Raw genomic sequence first — 17,978 nt, 5'->3', positions numbered from 1 at the left:
CATTAAGGTCCAAAGGGTCCAAAATTAAACTTAGTTTGATTTTAACAAAAATTTAATTTTTAGGGTTCTTTGATATGCTGAATCTAAACATGTATTTAGATTTTTGATTATGGGCCCAGTTTTCAAGTTGGTCCAAATCGGGGTCCAAAATTAAACTTTGTTTGATTTCAACAAAAATTGAATATATGGGGTTCTTTGATATGCTGAATCTAACCATGCATTTAGATTTTTGATTTTTGGCCCCCGTTATCAACTTTGTCCACATTGAGGTCATAAGGGTCCAAAATTAAACTTTGTTTGATTTCATCAAAAATTGAATTCTTGGGGTTCTTTGATATGCTGAATCTAACCATGTATTTAGATTTTGGATATTGGACCATAATAGGTGAATGTCCAATTTATAAAATTTTTAAGTACTTAGACCACATTCATTCTGTGTCAGAAACCTATGCTGTGTCAAATATTTAATCACAATCCAAATTCAGAGCTGTATCAAGCTTGAATATTGTGTCCATACTTGCCCCAACTGTTCAGGGTTCGACCTCTGCGGTCGTATCAAGCTGCGCCCTGTGGAGCATTTTATTTCATCTCGTTTGCTAACTTTAAAAAATCTTCTCCATTGAAACTGCTGAATCAAATTTCAGCCAAACTTGTACTGAATGAGTTTCAGAGTATCTAGTATAAATTTTGTATTTTATTATCTTGTACGTCAAGAAACATAGCCACTATGGCTAAAATGGAAAATAGGGGTAAAATGCATTTTTTTGCTTTTGAAGAAAATATGACAGATACAAAGAACATTTAAATGGCATTTTTAAGCCACTCATTAATATATATTGAAAAGCAAAATTAATCATTGATGAAAGATTTAAGCAAAAAATTACAGGTGAGCGATTCAGGCTCTTGAGAGCCTCTTGTTTTGTAATGCTAACATATATAGAGTGTCAAATTACAAAACATTTGAACAATCACAATTCAACCCACAATGTACTTCTAATAAATTCTTTTTGACATTTTAATTATATACTTTTATCAAGTAAACATATCTGTTGAGTAATTGTTTATGAAATAATTCATGGCAGCCTTAGATTTGTTTTCATTTAACCATGGGTTGGGCATTTATAATCGATTATTTTATCCCGAGCGTAAGTGATGGGTAAATTACAAATATAAATGCTCCAAACCATGGTTAAATGAAATCAAATCTACAGTTGCCATGAATAATTTCGATTCTAATAGGACAAATATGGTAATTTTGTCAATCATGAAAGCCCTATACACAGGATACTAATTTGGCTGTTCGGTTTTACCCCCAAATTTAAAAACAGATTTTTTGTTATTTTGTGGATGTAGTAGTGAATGTGAAACATTCATCTGAAATAGATAACAAATAATTATTTAGGCTTCATCAACACAACAATGTTTGAAAGAATACTCATTTAATATCAATCAATTATAAATGCATGTGACCTCATTCAAAAGTAATGTGTATTCATTTTCAAGATGGCGCGCAACGAACACGATTGTCAACTTGTGGGAATGAATTCATTGAATTACTCAGTGGAAGTAGTGTGTCACACTTTATGATACGTGAACTTTTATTTATAACAATAATATCCATCAAATTTAAATGGAATGTTGAATATCTGTTGGAATGCAATCATTCTAATGCTATCATTTTGTATCAATGGTTCTGATTGGATGACGACAAGTGTCAAATCCTCTGTCAAAAACGATACCATCATTTCTAGGAATTTTCTTTATATATGAAATTTTACACTTCGAGTCTCGGGTTGAATACAGCTAACCTCGAATCTATAACAGGGCCAATACAGAAACAGCCAGTTAATAACACTTTTATTAAATGATTTTCATTCTTTTAATTAGAATAAACTAAGAAACTTAACGTGAAGAAGATACAGAATTCATATCTGAACTTGTCTTTTTGCATTCACGTCCATGGATTTCTTTTGTCAACATTGTCAGATGTAAATTCTGATTTCTCGTCCAAGTTCCTAATATTATGCTATTACAATTCATTTTATCTAGCAAATATAAAGTAGCTGGGAAGAATAAATCAGACAGTTTAACTATTCTTACTCTTGGATCATCTGCGTTCTGATTATTGATCAACGGAAATGAAACAGTGTCAATAATCGAAAGTTGTACTCGAAAAGCCTGTGAAATACCTCCGTTTCAAGACTTCAAGATGTTACTAAACACTGAACATCATTTAAACTTTTTATTTTATGATTTCAAGTTGAAAAAATATAATACAAATGTTTTTTATGCATAACGATACGTCCAAAGTTAAGTAAGGCATGAGCAAATTGAAATCGGAAGTGAACGTCCCGTATTAGCCCATGGGCAAATACAGCTTTTTTCCGTATTGGCCCTTTCCGAATAGTAATATTTACTCTTGATTTATATCAACAGGGCAACATCATTAGTATTGCACATGTTGATTTATCGGTATTAGGGCTGATTTTCTCATCTCATTAAATAATACCTGAAACGGACCGAATAGAATAGAGATAACTGTTTTGTATTTGAAGCTTGGTCTATGTAAAACGTGGGTTTTACTCTCGTAATTTGAGTTTACCTGGTCGTATAAATAAAGGGGTGTAATGCGGAACAGCAAATTTTGTGTCTTAATGCATTTGTGCTAAAAGTAGATTTACTGTTTTTATTGGTTGAAGATGTATAGGTCATAATATTAAAATGATTAATATATGATATTTATTTGATGAATATATTCATGAACTTTATTTGAATATAAAGTTTAGATCCTATTAAAGATATAATTAAGTGTCTTATAGATGATTGAATCATATATATTTTATTTGAAATGATGATTGGTGTGTTTAACGACCTTGACTGGCTATAAACCCTTGTATGGTCGGGTACAAGTATTAGTATTGATAACATAATCTGTTTTATTTGACAGTGATCAAGTTAATAACAAATAAATTTGATGTGAAACAAGTATACCAAGGACTTACATGTGCTCATCTCAGTGTGCAGAAAAAACATCCGGTACCAGCTGGTCTGCATTATGACCCCAGGTCAAAGGCCTTAGTAACCAATGGAAAGATAGGACATTTACAGTTTTACTCTGTGACGAATGACAAACACCTGTATGATGTAAGTAGCTTATATTTATATGAAGGTAGGACAAATAACATAAATAAAGGGACAATATTTAAGCGAATCATTCCTTTTTCCAGTACAATTTAGACCAAGAAGAATATTATCAGCTTTGCAAGGAATATACTATAAACATTTTGTTGATTGTCTTGTTATAACTTGTAGGTCATCGTTCTCCTTTGTAAACTTTCTCACAGATCTTCTCTGAATCTACTTTACCAACTTAAACCAAAATCTACTTGATTGATTCTTAGCATGGCTTGATTTTAGGTTAGAAAATTTGATTAGGTCAATCAACCAACATGGCCATCATTGCTTGAAATAGAGCATAATGGTGAAAGGCAGTAATTTTGAAAATCATAATGGATAAAGAAAATCAGACTAGAAAAGTAGATGAATATGTGCAGTATGTCTCTATAAATGTAAGAGGTGTAGTATGAGACAGCTATCCACCAAAGACCAAAGGACAAGAATGTAAACAACTACAGGTTATCATATACCTTCAACAATGAGCAAACTCACATGGTGTACAGGTTATCTTATACCTTCAACAATGAGCAAACTCACATGGTGAACAGGTTATCATATACCTTCAACAATGAGCAAACTCACATGGTGAACAGGTTATCATATACCTTCAACAATGAGCAAACTCACATGGTGTACAGGTTATCATATACCTTCAACAATGAGCAAACTCACATGGTGAACAAGTTATCATATACCTTCAACAATGAGCAAACTCACATGGTGAACAGGTTATCATATACCTTCAACAATGAGCAAACTCACATGGTGAACAGGTTATCTTATACCTTCAACAATGAGCAAACTCACATGGTGAACAGGTTATCATATACCTTCAACAAGGAGCAATCTCACATGGTGTATAGGTTATCATATATACCTTCAACAAGGAGCAAACTTACATGGTGTACAGGTTATCATATACCTTCAACAATGAGCAAACTCACATGGTGAACAGGTTATCTTATACCTTCAACAAGGAGCAAACTCACATGGTGAACAGGTTATCATATACCTTCAACAAGGAGCAAACTCACATGGTGTACAGGTTATCATATATACCTTCAACAATGAGCAAGTTTACATAGTGTACAGGTTATCATATACCTTCAACAAGGAGCAAACTTACATAGTGTACAGGTTATCATATACCTTCAACAATGAGCAAACTCACATAGTGTACAGGTTATCATATACCTTCAGCAAGAGCAAACTCACTTGGTGTACTGGTTATCATATACCTTCAACAAGGAGCAAACTCACATGGTGTACTGGTTATCATATACATTCAACAAGGAGCAAACTCACATGGTGTACTGGTTATCATATACCTTCAACAAGGAGCAAACTCACATGGTGTACAGGTTATATACCTTCAACAAAGGGCAAACTCACATGGTGTACAGGTTATATACCTTCAACAAAGGGCAAACTCACATGGTGTACAGGTTATCATATACCTTTAACAAGGAGAAAACTTACATAGTAAAGTTAGCTGTAAAAGGTCCCAGATGAGAAATATGAAACAATACCAAATAAACTCATCAAAGATACCAGGATTACAATTTTCTACACCAGACGCATGTTTTGTCTACAAAAAACTCATCAGTGAAGCTCGAATTAAAAAAGTTAAAAAGACCAAATAAGGTATGAAGGTGTAGAGCAACAAAGAAAAATAAATGTCTTCTTTAAACTGATACCATAAAAACATACAGTAATTACAGATGGCAAAGAAGGCAAGCAACAGGACTACACACTCCTGGCTTGGGACAGGCACATAAAGACCTTATGTTCTGATCTCTCATCCAACATGGCAATCATGACTAACACAGTTTCAATACTGTTCATACACTGAATTTGTTTATTAATATTTTTAGCTTGATATTGTTGGTCAGAACTACATATCACCTGAGAATATGGAGAAACCACTAACAGTTACAGAAGTCATGGCTGCAGACTTTAGTTGTCAAGGAGACTGGCTAGCAACTGTGGAATTATGGGATGACCATGTGATGTCACCTGAATTAAGGCTAAAATTCTGGCAATTCAGGGAAGAAACTCAAAAGTAAATACCCTGTAATTTTGTTTTTGCGATTGTGATTAAAAATAACCTGAAAAAGTTTTGGTAGAATTCAACATATTAGCCTAAAATTAAAGTAAAATTGATTTTTAATATAAAGGATTGATAATTTGAAGATTTGAGTAATGCATTGCCACTATATATATTATTTCAAAAACAAAATGGTCCTCAACACAAAATTAGGTCTTTCCATTTTTCCCTGCAAAGATCTTTTGATTTTTTTCTGAAAATTATTGGTTTTCTTCTTCCATGATTTGTTTCACAGCATGTCAAAAAAAAATTTGGATTGTGATATCCAGCAGATAATGGGCTTCTGAAATTCAACCTGTTTAACTGAACACTTTCTTTGTAAAAGTTATCTCCCCAAACACTGTTTTTCTTTAAATCACAACTCCCAAGTAACAAAAAAAATATCAACTAACTGATTTTTAAAAATTGTTCTCTATGTCCTCAGGATGCTTCTTTCAATTTTTTTATCAAAAGACATCTTGTAAGATTCATCTTCCATTAACACCTTTTTTTTATCCGATATGTTTGTGCAATTTATAAATCGTAAGCCAAAAAGACATAATTCAGGAACCTGATGTTCAGTGGTTGTCGTTTGTTGATGTGGTCATAAGTGTTTCTCGTTTCTCGTTTTTTATATAGATTAGACCGTTGGTTTTCCTGTTTGAATGGTTTTACACTAGTCATTTTTGGGGCCCTTTATAGCTTGCTGTTCGGTGTGAGCCAAGGCTCCGTGTTGAAGGCATACTTTGACCTATAATGGTTTACTTTTACAAATTGTGACTTGGATGGAGAGTTGTCTCATTGGCACTCATAACACATCTTCTTATTTTTTTTTTTTAGATCCTTGGCCCAGAACTTGAAAATAAATCTCAAATGTCATATTCTAAATTTGAAGTTTGCTAATTATTGTAGCTTCTTTGAAACTCTGAAAGATGGATATACTAGAACTTGTGCAAAATGTTTGGGTTATTGAGATGTGAAGATATGGTACATATGATCTGAAGTTATCCTATGACTTCTTATAGGAGTTATTGCCCGGAGATGATTAAATTTAAAGATTATTTGATAATGACAACAAACTGGTACATGATAATGCCATGCTTTTTTGGGTAAAGATTGCATGAAATACAATCAAAACCTTATGGTACTGACTTGATACCTATATCTTCCAAGGTTTATCACTACCTTTGATCCTATCAAGTCAATGTCATGTAATTTATTGATGATATGTTATACTTTGATACTAAAGTTACAATATGGTGTGTATTTGAATAACCATACTTGTCAAGAAAACATTTTTTTAATGAATATTACATAAGTAAAGCATGGATAAAAATAGGTTCAACTACAAATGTACAATCATGAACAAAGGAAGATAACTCAACTCAAATTTTAAAATTTTATAGCAAAATACAATTCAATGTTTTATTTAAAAATTCACAAAATTGCAAAATGAAAGCAATCTTTACCCTCAGTGCTCACAAGTACTTTGATTTTGTACATTGATGAGATGCAATGGAAAGTGTCTACCAGAAGTGACCTTGTGTAAATCAGAACTAGCCAGTATTGCACTAATTTCATGTTAAAGTACCTAAAAACCAAAAGTATGCAATTATTTGATACCAGAAGTGATTTTGAATAAACGGGAAGTCACTAGTTATATCTCTACCTCATAAAAAGTACTCAATCTTATGTATTTTTGAAATCAGTGCAAGATAAGCTATCTTCCGACACTAGATAGAATTTTTTAAACAGGTAATTATACCATTTACTCCCTCATTTTCCTTATCAACAAATTTGAATTTGAGGGGGAAAGACCCCAGCAATTGGTTTTTAATTCATATTACATTTTACAAAATGTATTGAAATATAGGTTTCAGGTTTATTTTTAAGAAATGTTTTACAATATATTTCCATTATGTTTTTCTGCAGATATACATTGAACACAACAGTAGAATTGCCACATAATTTTCCAGTGACTTGTGTGAAAATACGACCAGAAACCGGTGAAGATGATGACCAACCAATGGCTGTTACAACAAGTCTGGATTGTTACTTTAAAACTTGGACACTTGTAGACGACACCAATATATACAGTATGTGTGTTAATATTAAGATAATTTAAAGTTAATACAAATATAATTTAATTAGAAGTACTTTCAAAAAGTAAAGTGGGAAACTTTGTAAAATCATACCTTATCTACAATTTCCAATTAGCCGAAGACTTGGCTCAATCCAGGACAGTTTGAATTTTAAGAATTAATGTTTTCTTGTACAGTACTTTACATTGCAAATTGCCACCAGTTTATGATTTTTAGCAAACTTTTAAGAAATTTTGTCATTTATTTCTATTGATGTGTTAAATGCTACTTCAATAATTTGACTTCAGGAAAAAATAAGAAGTGGATGTGTAAATTCTCTGGATATTACCGTTATTGCCCTGCCAGTACAGCTGCCTACTCAGATGACGGGTCATTGTTATGTGTAGGATTTGGTTCTGTACTGACGATCTGGGATCCCGATACGAACGTATTACTACAGACATTAGCAGGACAGAAAGATAAATCTGATGTTCAGTAAGTATTAGAATGAAATGGTAAGATGTCCATTAGACAATTTAACAATTTACAGAGAATAAGAAATAAACAACTGAAGCTGTGTTAATAGTGTCTGCCAGACATCCAATCACAAATATTTCATATATATTTAGGTCAAGGACAGAAGCTTAATGCATGATGTGAAGTGATGAAGATAAACTTGCCACATAAAGAGAGCTTAATAAAGGTCCTATTAAGACCATATATAACTAAGTGATGGAGATAAACTTGCAGCATAAAGAGAGCTTAATAAAGGTCCTATTAAGACCATATATAAACAAGACTGAATTTGTGTCCAACAGAATTATATAAAAACTAAATTAATAGAAGTATAAAAGAACTAAAATAATAGTTGAACATCTGATTTGTGGCTTTAGACAGGCACAATAGAATAAGTAAGCAGGTTTGTCATTCTTTTTATGCATGTTATTCATACTTCAGTTGCAAACAATGATATGACTAAATGCACATATGGCAGAGGTATGCATGGAGGAAACATAGACATATTTTATGATAAAAATACTTCTGAATTAATCAATACTAAAGGCCTCAGATCACAATTATTTTTACCATTGATTACAATGTATTTCTTTGTAAAAGTAAATTTAAACTGGTTTAAACATGAAATAAATTTTATCCCTTATAGACCATTATTATTCTAATAAAATATGCTTGTCCCAGCACAATCCAACTCTTCTTTTTCTTTTGAGAGCCCTGAAAACATGTCAATAGTAGGCATTGACTCTTGAATGAATGCAGAAGGCTAATTTCTACCCTACTTCCACTTTGGCCAAATCACTACTTTCACTTCCAACAAACAATTTCTTCACATGTTTTACTTTAATATTTCAATATATATGCAACTTATAGGACCACTTTGATAGTAAACTTTTCAAAGAAAACTCTGGAAGAAATACCCCATATAAAACTTGGGTACTATATTCCTAGACCACCAACAAATGGAATAAATTGTGGTATGAAGCCTTAAGGTTTTTGCCAATATTTGTTTATTCTACATTAACAAAATTATGCTCTCCATTATGTGGGGAGACAATTTGTTTGGTTTGACTTTCACAAATTGTCACATGTGCAGGTTTGCACCTCTATATTTATTCAATGATCAGATTTATTTTTAGTGTATCTCATAGCAAAAAGAGGCTTGATAAGTTTTACATATGGGAAAACTTAATTTTGTCTGAAATTTCCTTCGTTTACAGATTAAAGAGCAATTGAAAGTGAGTGTGGTTGTGCAAGTCCATTTCAGTTTGTTTTTGATCAGATTGAATTTAAGGGTTTCCATGAGTAAATATTGACTGCTTATATGTATATATATATATATATGTTGAAATACACGTACTTCAACACAATATTTTCTACAGTTTGCAATAAATTGATTTGAATGGATTGAAAGTTAACAGATTTTCTACTTCACATGTGAAGTTTTGTGCACAACAGATATTTATATAAAGATAATGGTCTTTGTAACCTGGGTACAGTATATCTAACGGGAAATGAATCTGATAGGCTTTCCAGTATAAAATTGATAAAATCTCGAACTTTACGGATTTTGGAAGCGTCTGATTGAACTGCTCAATAAATTAACCACATAATTCCAAACATTCAACAAATACAATGAATTGATAAGTTTTATCGTAACATACATATATTTTGTCATATAAAATGACCAATATAAGTGTGATTTATTTGATGTGAAATGTTTATAATGGTTTGTGAAATTTTAGGTTACTGGGAATATCATCGGCGCCATTTTTTTATTACCCTGTTTGCATTCTGAACCCTTCTGTGATGAAATGAATGCGACTATGACAAATTTGAAGTGACAGATTACAAGTTCGATACACTGGCATCACTTATTACTTAGTTTGAATGACATTTTATTGATATTATCAGAAATTATTAAGATAATAGCGAGTACGTATTTTACACATGTCCGTTTCCGTATCATGTCATTTATTAACTATGACCAGACGATAAAATCAGGTAGTATCAAGTCCCATCATTATATATGTTCCTGTTGTAACTTAGGGGGAATGTAGGAGACATATTTTTGTTTAACCGTGAAAAATCTCTTTTCAAGTAATATTTGATTGAAAATGAGTTAGAGGTTATGTATTTATTCCCATTGGTTGATTGTTTATAAGATAGTCATTAAGTTTTTGGAATAACTGATTATGAAATATTTTATAGATTTAAAGAATTTGGGAAGAACAGCTAGTCTCATTTGTTACCTGTTTATAAGATCATCTGACTTAGTTAATGGAATCACTCTTTATGTTCTATTTTATAGATTTATAGAATTTGGGAAGTACAGCTGTTCTCATTTGTTGACTGTTTGCAGCAAAAAAAGTTTGGTAACCTGGAATCTATCATCGTGCACAGGTTAGTAGTCACAAATTTTTTTTATATCGTACATGTAATTGATTTATAAAAAGACAATCTCCAGACCAGTATGTCACATTTTCTTTGTCCCTTGGCTTTCAAAATGTAAATAAGAGAGCTTTAAATGCAGGAGTAAAAAAAAATTAATTTACCTTATAAAAAGTTTTATAATGATAAAAGTATAAGGTATAATAAGTACAAATGATCAGGTTTTACAAATTGATTTGTTAAAATATTAAGACTAAGTATCTTATCTTGTACTTGTTCAAAAATGTTTATGCATGTTTTTGACTTGTTTAACCTTTTTTTTTATAATTGAATTAAGAGTTGTTTTTTTAACCAAAATCATTGCCAATTGTCAATAGTTTTTGGTGTAAAGTACTTGAATGATGCAGTTAATCATTTGAATTTGATCAACTTATTATCCTGTCATGTGTGTCTACCTGTACAAATGATGTCAGGTGTGTCTACCTGTACATATGCTGTCAGGTGTGTCTACCTGAACAAATCCTGTCAGGTGTGTCTACCTGTACAAATCTGTCAGGTGTGTCTACCTGTACAAATCTTGTCAGGTGTGTCTACCTTTACAAATCTGTCAGATGTGTCTACCTGTACAAATGATGTCAGGTGTGTCTACCTGTACAAATGATGTCAGGTGTGTCTACCTGTACAAATGCTGTCAGGTGTGTCTACCTGAACAAATCCTGTCAGGTGTGTCTACCTGTACAAATCTGTCAGGTGTGTCTACCTGTACAAATCTTGTCAGGTGTGTCTACCTTTACAAATCTGTCAGTGTGTCTACCTGTACAAATCTGTCAGGTGTGTCTACCTGTACAAATCCTGTCAGGTGTGTCTACCTGTACAAATTCTGTCAGGTGTGTCTACCTGTACAAATCCTGTCAGGTGTGTCTACCTGTACAAATCCTGTCAGGTGTGTCTACCTGTACAAATCTGTCAGGTGTGTATACCTGTACAAACCTATCAGGTGTGTCTACCTGTACAAATCCTATCAAGTGTGTCTACCTGTGCAAATCTGTCAGGTGTGTCTACCTGTACAAATCTGTCAGGTGTGTCTACCTGTACAAATCCTGTCAGGTGTGTCTACCTGTACAAATCCTGTCGTGTGTCTACTTGTACAAATCCTGTCAGGTGGGTCTACCTGTACAAATCTGTCAGGTGTGTCTACCTGTACAAATCTGTCAGGTGTGTACCTGTACAAATCCTGTCAGGTGTGTCTACCTGTATAAGTGATAAGCTATCATTAGCCTGATATTCCACCAGACATAGAAAAGTAATAAGAAGGACCCTTTAGTCTAATAAATAATAGGGGTTGTGCAATTACTGGCAGTTTAACCCTTAAATGACAAATGTCTACCTGTACAAATCCTATCAAGTGTGTCTACCTGTGCAAATCTGTCAGGTGTGTCTACCTGTACAAATCTGTCAGGTGTGTCTACCTGTACAAATCCTGTCAGGTGTGTCTACCTGTACAAATCCTGTCGTGTGTCTACTTGTACAAATCCTATCAAGTGTGTCTACCTGTGCAAATCTGTCAGGTGTGTCTACCTGTACAAATCTGTCAGGTGTGTCTACCTGTACAAATCCTGTCAGGTGTGTCTACCTGTACAAATCCTGTCGTGTGTCTACTTGTACAAATCCTGTCAGGTGGATCTACCTGTACAAATCTGTCAGGTGTGTCTACCTGTACAAATCTGTCAGGTGTGTACCTGTACAAATCCTGTCAGGTGTGTCTACCTGTATAGGTGATAAGCTATCATTAGCCTGATATTCCACCAGACATAGAAAAGTAATAAGAAGGACCCTTTAGTCTAATAAATAATAGGGGTTGTGCAATTACTGGCAGTTTAACCCTTAAATGACAAGGTGATTACCTTGAGAACTATTATAGATTGAGAGAAACTGTAAACAGCAAAAATTATAATCAAGTTAAGATCTATAAATAAGTGAACATAACTGAAGTTTTGGATCAACTATTTATAGCTATTGTCCTTAAATGACTAATTTTTGGGTTTTTTTTTGGCAATTATCTTGAAATCTATAATAGATAGAGGGAAACTATAACTAGCAAAGATGATCTGCTAGATCAGCAAGATCTACAAGACAATCTGGTGATGGAAAACTTCAGTTATCGGAGTTATTGTTCTCAAATGACTTGACCAGTTTTTTGGTGCTTTTTTTTAACATTCTCTTTAGTCTATCTGTGTGTAAGATGGCTGCCACTGTTGCTTATAATTTTATGTTTTGAACTAAAATCTGTCTAAATTTTGTATATAACATATGTTTTTATTGTTGTCTTTTTTCAGTTCTTTGGAATATAGAGTTCTCCCCAGTTAGTTTAATTGCAGACCCTGAAACAGACGTAATGGCTGTTATATCACAAGACAGCGATGGTTAGTAGGATGTACTTTGTCGTAAAATACTCAATTCAAAGGGTCTGTATAAATGTCATTTCTGTATGATAAACACTGTCGGTTCACCTGATCATGGATCAATTCTTGCACAATTTTAAAACTCTGTTTTTCAATATAGATCATTGATGCCCTTAAAAAAAATTTCTTTTATTAGTACTTGGCACATACTGGTGCTGTGAAACTTAAATTATGGAAGCTGTTTGGACTTTCTTCCAAATGTTTTGGACTTGGGAGTTTTATTGTTTTTTTTACAGATATGTAAATCAGAGGAAAGGTTACTTATTTTGAGTATTAATTTCAAATTTTTAATCCAGAAAGAGAAAAAAATCTCCTAATACAGTTGTTTTTTCATAATTAAAAAAAAAGTTTACATAAATATTTTAGGTGCGCACCTCACATTATTCAATAGATAAATCATTTTTAGACCAGTATTTGTGTAATTTTGAATCTTGATTTTTATACAGATTTATGATAATTTACAATTTTTTAACTTTTATATTTGTTTATATTTAAATTGCATGGCTATCCTCCAATCTTAAGAACATTTAGTGAATCCCATCTGTTTTATTCCTTGACCATTGATTTGTATGACATGATACAACATTGGATTCTAATGTAAAAGACATCTTGTTCTTTTAGATTTTACAGTAAGTTTATTTGCTTTATGAAATCTACATCAGAACAGAATATGATATTTTTTAATGAAGACAAGAGATACTTTGAGCTAGGTTTTTTCGCTGACTGCGAGGCCTTCTTTGATATAGTTTTATTGTCTCCCCTTTAAAGAAAGTTGGAGAATGTAAGACACATGAATGCCAATTATATTTGGTGTGTAGAAATATTGTAAGTAGTACAAGTTGGTATGGCAGGGTTCATTTGACATTGACCTCATTTTGACAGTTAATTGGTTAATGTTAAGTTTTCAAGGGTTTGGTCTGTTCCTGAGGTGTACATGTCTATCTGGCAGGGTTTATCTGACCTCCAGGTAATTTCAATGGTTCATTGGTCAGTGTTAAGTTTTTAAGGGTAGGTCTATTTCTCAGATACAATAGGCAAAAGGTCCACTATATTTTGTGTATGGTGATTGTATTGTGTACATGTCAGTTTTTCAAGGTTCATCTGGTTGGTTGTTCCTTGGTTTATGTTAAGTTTACTTAAATAGGTCTGTTGGTTAGATACCATAGGCAATAGGTTATATATATTTAGTGAATAGAATGATTATAAGGTGTACTTGTCCATCTGGCAAGGTTCATCTGAACTTGACATCATTTACATGGAACATTGATAATGTTAAGTTTATATGATATTTGTATTAAACTGTTATCTTAAAGACTTTCAACATGAATTTAATCATGCCCAATAAAGCTGGCAAGAAATTTCAGCGTGTACACTATTGTTTTACTAGTTACTGTTTTCTATACATTTGCAATACTGATTATATTCATTTTAAAAGTGCTGATCTCTATATTTTGTTGAGATTTTTCAAGATAAAAAATAAGTGAGGGTTTTGTATTTACAAAAATAGAGAGTTAAGCGGGTGCTGTAAACATGGATTGAAAGTCAATCCTAACAAAAAAAGTCTAGCCTTAACAGGAATTATAACAGAGAGATTTATACAGTTAAAAGAAAAAAAATAGTATAAAAAATATCCACTTTATGATAAATCTTTTTTTTTATTGAGAATCAATACAAAATATGTTTAAAAAAACATCTTGAACTATGCACATACATTTTTTTCTGTTTCAGTATATTACTTTAGACCATCAAGTCCAGATATTTTATACCATCAAAATACAATAAGTTCTAGTGGAGTGGCAAGTGCTATTTTCATACCACAGCATCAGGGAAGACAATCTCAAACTACACACGAAAAAAGGAGACAACTGCCTACCAAATCAAAGTTATATTTCATCAACTCTGATCATCAGCTACTTTGTCTGTCAGAAGTTGACACAGCTGCTACTGCACCTAAAACAAATGTAAGAAACTTTGGAATAAAAAATCCTGTATTTAATCTTACGATACTGTTCCCATGCTTAAGAGGACTTAATGAATATGGTACAGTGACAGCTTTTTATATATGCTGGTAACACTTGAGTTTAGGTATGGATTTTTTTTCTTCCAGTGTTAAAGTTCTTTCTGTAAAGGGTTGTTAGCTACAAGATATAAAAAAAAATTAAAACATGATTTTTTTTTGTTTACCGTTAAAAGGCTTGTATAGTCCGTGGTTTTATTCTCCAAAATTGAACCTGCCAGACAGTGGTGCGGACTATAGAGTACAATAAGCAAGAAATAAGAGAAAAAAATCAATTTCGCGAAGTGGTTTGTTTACGTTCCGCCATGTTTGTTATTTATATTGTAGAGGGCGCTCTTATCATTTTTCAAACTAATAATTTTGACCTAATCCATATTAATAAGTTATTTTTATTCAATATCATATTAAAACTGATAAATTTAAAAATTAAACGCTTCATTACAAATTTCTCGTTTCTTTTAATGCATTGCTTAAAATAAACTGGTATCTGCTTGAATGAAACGGTACAAAAAAAGTAAAAAAGACAACCATAAACCAGGTTACGATGTGTAAATTACAAAGCGTAATCGGGTATTATTCGTTCAGTTTTGGTGTTTCATACGGACAAATATGTTTTGTATTAGCTTAAGACCCTTCAAACATTAATGTAATAGATATATTAAACACTGTTTTACATAAGGATGGAACTGTTTTACTTTCAAAGTTGTATTATAGTGATATCTATTATGTACGGATTTCGACTCTCACAGGTTTTTCTTCTTCTTTTACACGTGCTTTTAAAACTTCCGGTTTACACACACAAGTTTCTAAATTGTTTTTTGTGTGATTTAGACTTATTTTAACAATCGTGAAGTGTTCTGGAATCATTTACAAGCAGTTTCAGCTTCTGTTTGATAATGGAAAACAGGTTTTTCCAAGAAAATACCACAAACGACCACACACAATTTGAAATTACCAGAGTTTCATTAGACTTTTTCTAACAGTTACAAAAAGTATTTTTACCTGAAATTTCGTGGGGAGAAGGGGGTGCGGACTATGTACCAGTGCGAACTATACAAGCCCGATTACGGTAATCATTAATGAAAGTGAAATAGTGAAATAATAATTCGCTTTTAGCAGCCACTTTGGTTCAATTTTGTCAAAATAAGCTAAGAAACACCGCTGATGATTTATTCACTTGCAAGTGAATAATTCAACTTCATTGAATCCGTATTCATGTGACCTTCAATTTAACCCCTTAGCTGGAGATGGGTTACACATGTATTCAGCTATTAAAAGGAAAAGAATGTCAACATTGAAAGTAAAACAAGGATGAACCATTTGGTTGACTGATTCGATCCACAAAAAAAAATCATTCTTATACAGGTTAAAAAGATGATAACATACCTTTTAACCTACAATATGAAATCAAACAGACCTAGAAAAATCCAATTGCATGTGGTCACTATATATTTATATTTATATTTATGTTTCTGGTTATATGACTGTTGGAAGTTTTAGGAGGTCATCTTGCTAGTTAATTAGATGATGTCTAGACAAAAATATGCACGAAATGCTGTACATATTTTCAAGTCCATGCATTGTTAATTGTTTATTTTAGACTTTTTGTTATTTGGATATATGTTTTAGTATGTTATAAATCAAACATGAGAATTTGAGTCAAATCAGTGAACACGAATTTGACAGCTAATGCTCCTTTAAAGGAAAGATATAAACAATTTTAATCAATCATTTTATTTAACTTTGTAGAGTTATAGAAAAAGATGTGTGTTCGGAAAAAAATCTTGAATTTTATATTGAACATTTTTTCTTTGCAGTTCACAATCGAAAAGAATCTACCACAAACAACACTTAGTTTAATCTTATCTAAAGAAAATACAAAACAGCCAGCTGTAGATTCCAGGTCAACTTCAAAGGACATAGAGTCATGGAAAGGAGTAAGTATATGACAAATAGGTGTGGAAATATGGCAAAACTATCTTATTGATTTATTGTTTGAAAAACTTAAAATTAAAAAAACAACCATTTGATACACACTAAAGACTTTTTATAATGAGTTTGAATCTCCAAAGCGCTTTAATAGATTAACTTTCATTACGATTGCTCAGACACACAAATTGAAAGCTTTGGATGTATACCTAAATACTTCAGGCGCCATATGACCAAAAAAAGACCTAAAAAATAATATGAAAAAAAATTCAGATTTCTAGTTGAATTCAAAATGTTCTATATAATCTAATTTTGATACAAGCATAATTAGGATGAGTTAAATCAATCAGCTATTTATATTTTTTTTATGCTTTGTGTTTATGGGTGTTATTTCATTTTAATATTAGTAAATATAAAATGTTTAGTTTTGGATTCAGATTTTATTATTATTTTATTAGAGGTATGGTTAATCGTTTTTTGCCTTTAATTTAGTTTTTGGATACGCCACCACAAGTTCAACCTGCAGTTACCTCCCTTTGTAAACAGTTTGTCCAGTCTATGCTTGTGAAGACAGGAGAAAATAGGTAATATAAGTACATTGTGTAAGAAACTTAACTTGAACTAGTTACATACATGTAGACCATACATTTAAAAAATGTTGATTAAAAGGATTAGTTAAGCATTTGAAATCTTAACTTTAAAATAAGTTCCTGGATGAATTTTGTAATATATGTTCTACTTAAGGTATTTTATCACTAATATTCTTGTAAAAGACCTTTAATACAAGTAAAAACTTAAAATAATAACCGTCATGTTTACCTGGCAATAACACCTCCATTTTAGATCTACATTACACTACCTTAACCTTACTTGGAAAAAAATATCCTTTTGGTGAACAATTTATCAAGATATTACATAATGAGAATAAACAATAAAAAAAGTATTTGTATTTTCAGTGGCAACATAGAGGATGATGAAGAGCTGTCAGATGAGGAATGTGTTATGGAAGTGGATGAGGATGTGGATTCTGATGAAGATGTTATAACTCAGGAAAAATCTCACAAAGTGAAAAATAAAAACACCAAACCAAAAGCTAGTAGTAAACAGACTGTTATATATACAGACATTAGAGCAACAGACAATTGTGTTAGTGATATGGACTGGTACATTAAAAGATAAAATAAAATTATTTTATGCATTTATGTTAAAGTTTGTTTTCACTAAATCATGATATAGTGGGTTCCATAGAGAACTTTCATGTATGTGCATTTTCCTGTACATTTCCTTCATCCATCATCAATGTATTTGTAGCCAGGATAGCA

General features: G+C 32.1%; 1 protein-coding gene across 1 annotated transcript in view; it reads left to right on the top strand.

The window, feature by feature from the left end:
- LOC127733954 (WD repeat-containing protein 75-like) overlaps positions 1 to 17,858 on the top strand; it is a 45,973-nt gene extending 28,115 nt beyond the window's left edge. Inside the window, exons 10-19 of the mRNA XM_052243440.1 lie at positions 2,948 to 3,144; positions 5,052 to 5,239; positions 7,196 to 7,359; positions 7,653 to 7,839; positions 10,169 to 10,260; positions 12,585 to 12,671; positions 14,439 to 14,671; positions 16,545 to 16,664; positions 17,149 to 17,240; positions 17,613 to 17,858. Coding sequence (XP_052099400.1) covers positions 2,948 to 3,144; positions 5,052 to 5,239; positions 7,196 to 7,359; positions 7,653 to 7,839; positions 10,169 to 10,260; positions 12,585 to 12,671; positions 14,439 to 14,671; positions 16,545 to 16,664; positions 17,149 to 17,240; positions 17,613 to 17,835 — 1,583 coding nt within the window. The 3' untranslated portion in view covers positions 17,836 to 17,858. The remainder of the gene's footprint in view (positions 1 to 2,947; positions 3,145 to 5,051; positions 5,240 to 7,195; positions 7,360 to 7,652; positions 7,840 to 10,168; positions 10,261 to 12,584; positions 12,672 to 14,438; positions 14,672 to 16,544; positions 16,665 to 17,148; positions 17,241 to 17,612) is intronic.
- Positions 17,859 to 17,978: the final 120 nt, after the last annotated feature.

This window comes from Mytilus californianus, unplaced genomic scaffold (assembly GCF_021869535.1).
Source record: "Mytilus californianus isolate M0D057914Y unplaced genomic scaffold, xbMytCali1.0.p SCAF_3, whole genome shotgun sequence".
Classification (NCBI taxonomy): Eukaryota; Metazoa; Mollusca; class Bivalvia; order Mytilida; family Mytilidae; genus Mytilus; species Mytilus californianus.
This window is presented reverse-complemented; position numbering and strand designations above follow the sequence as displayed.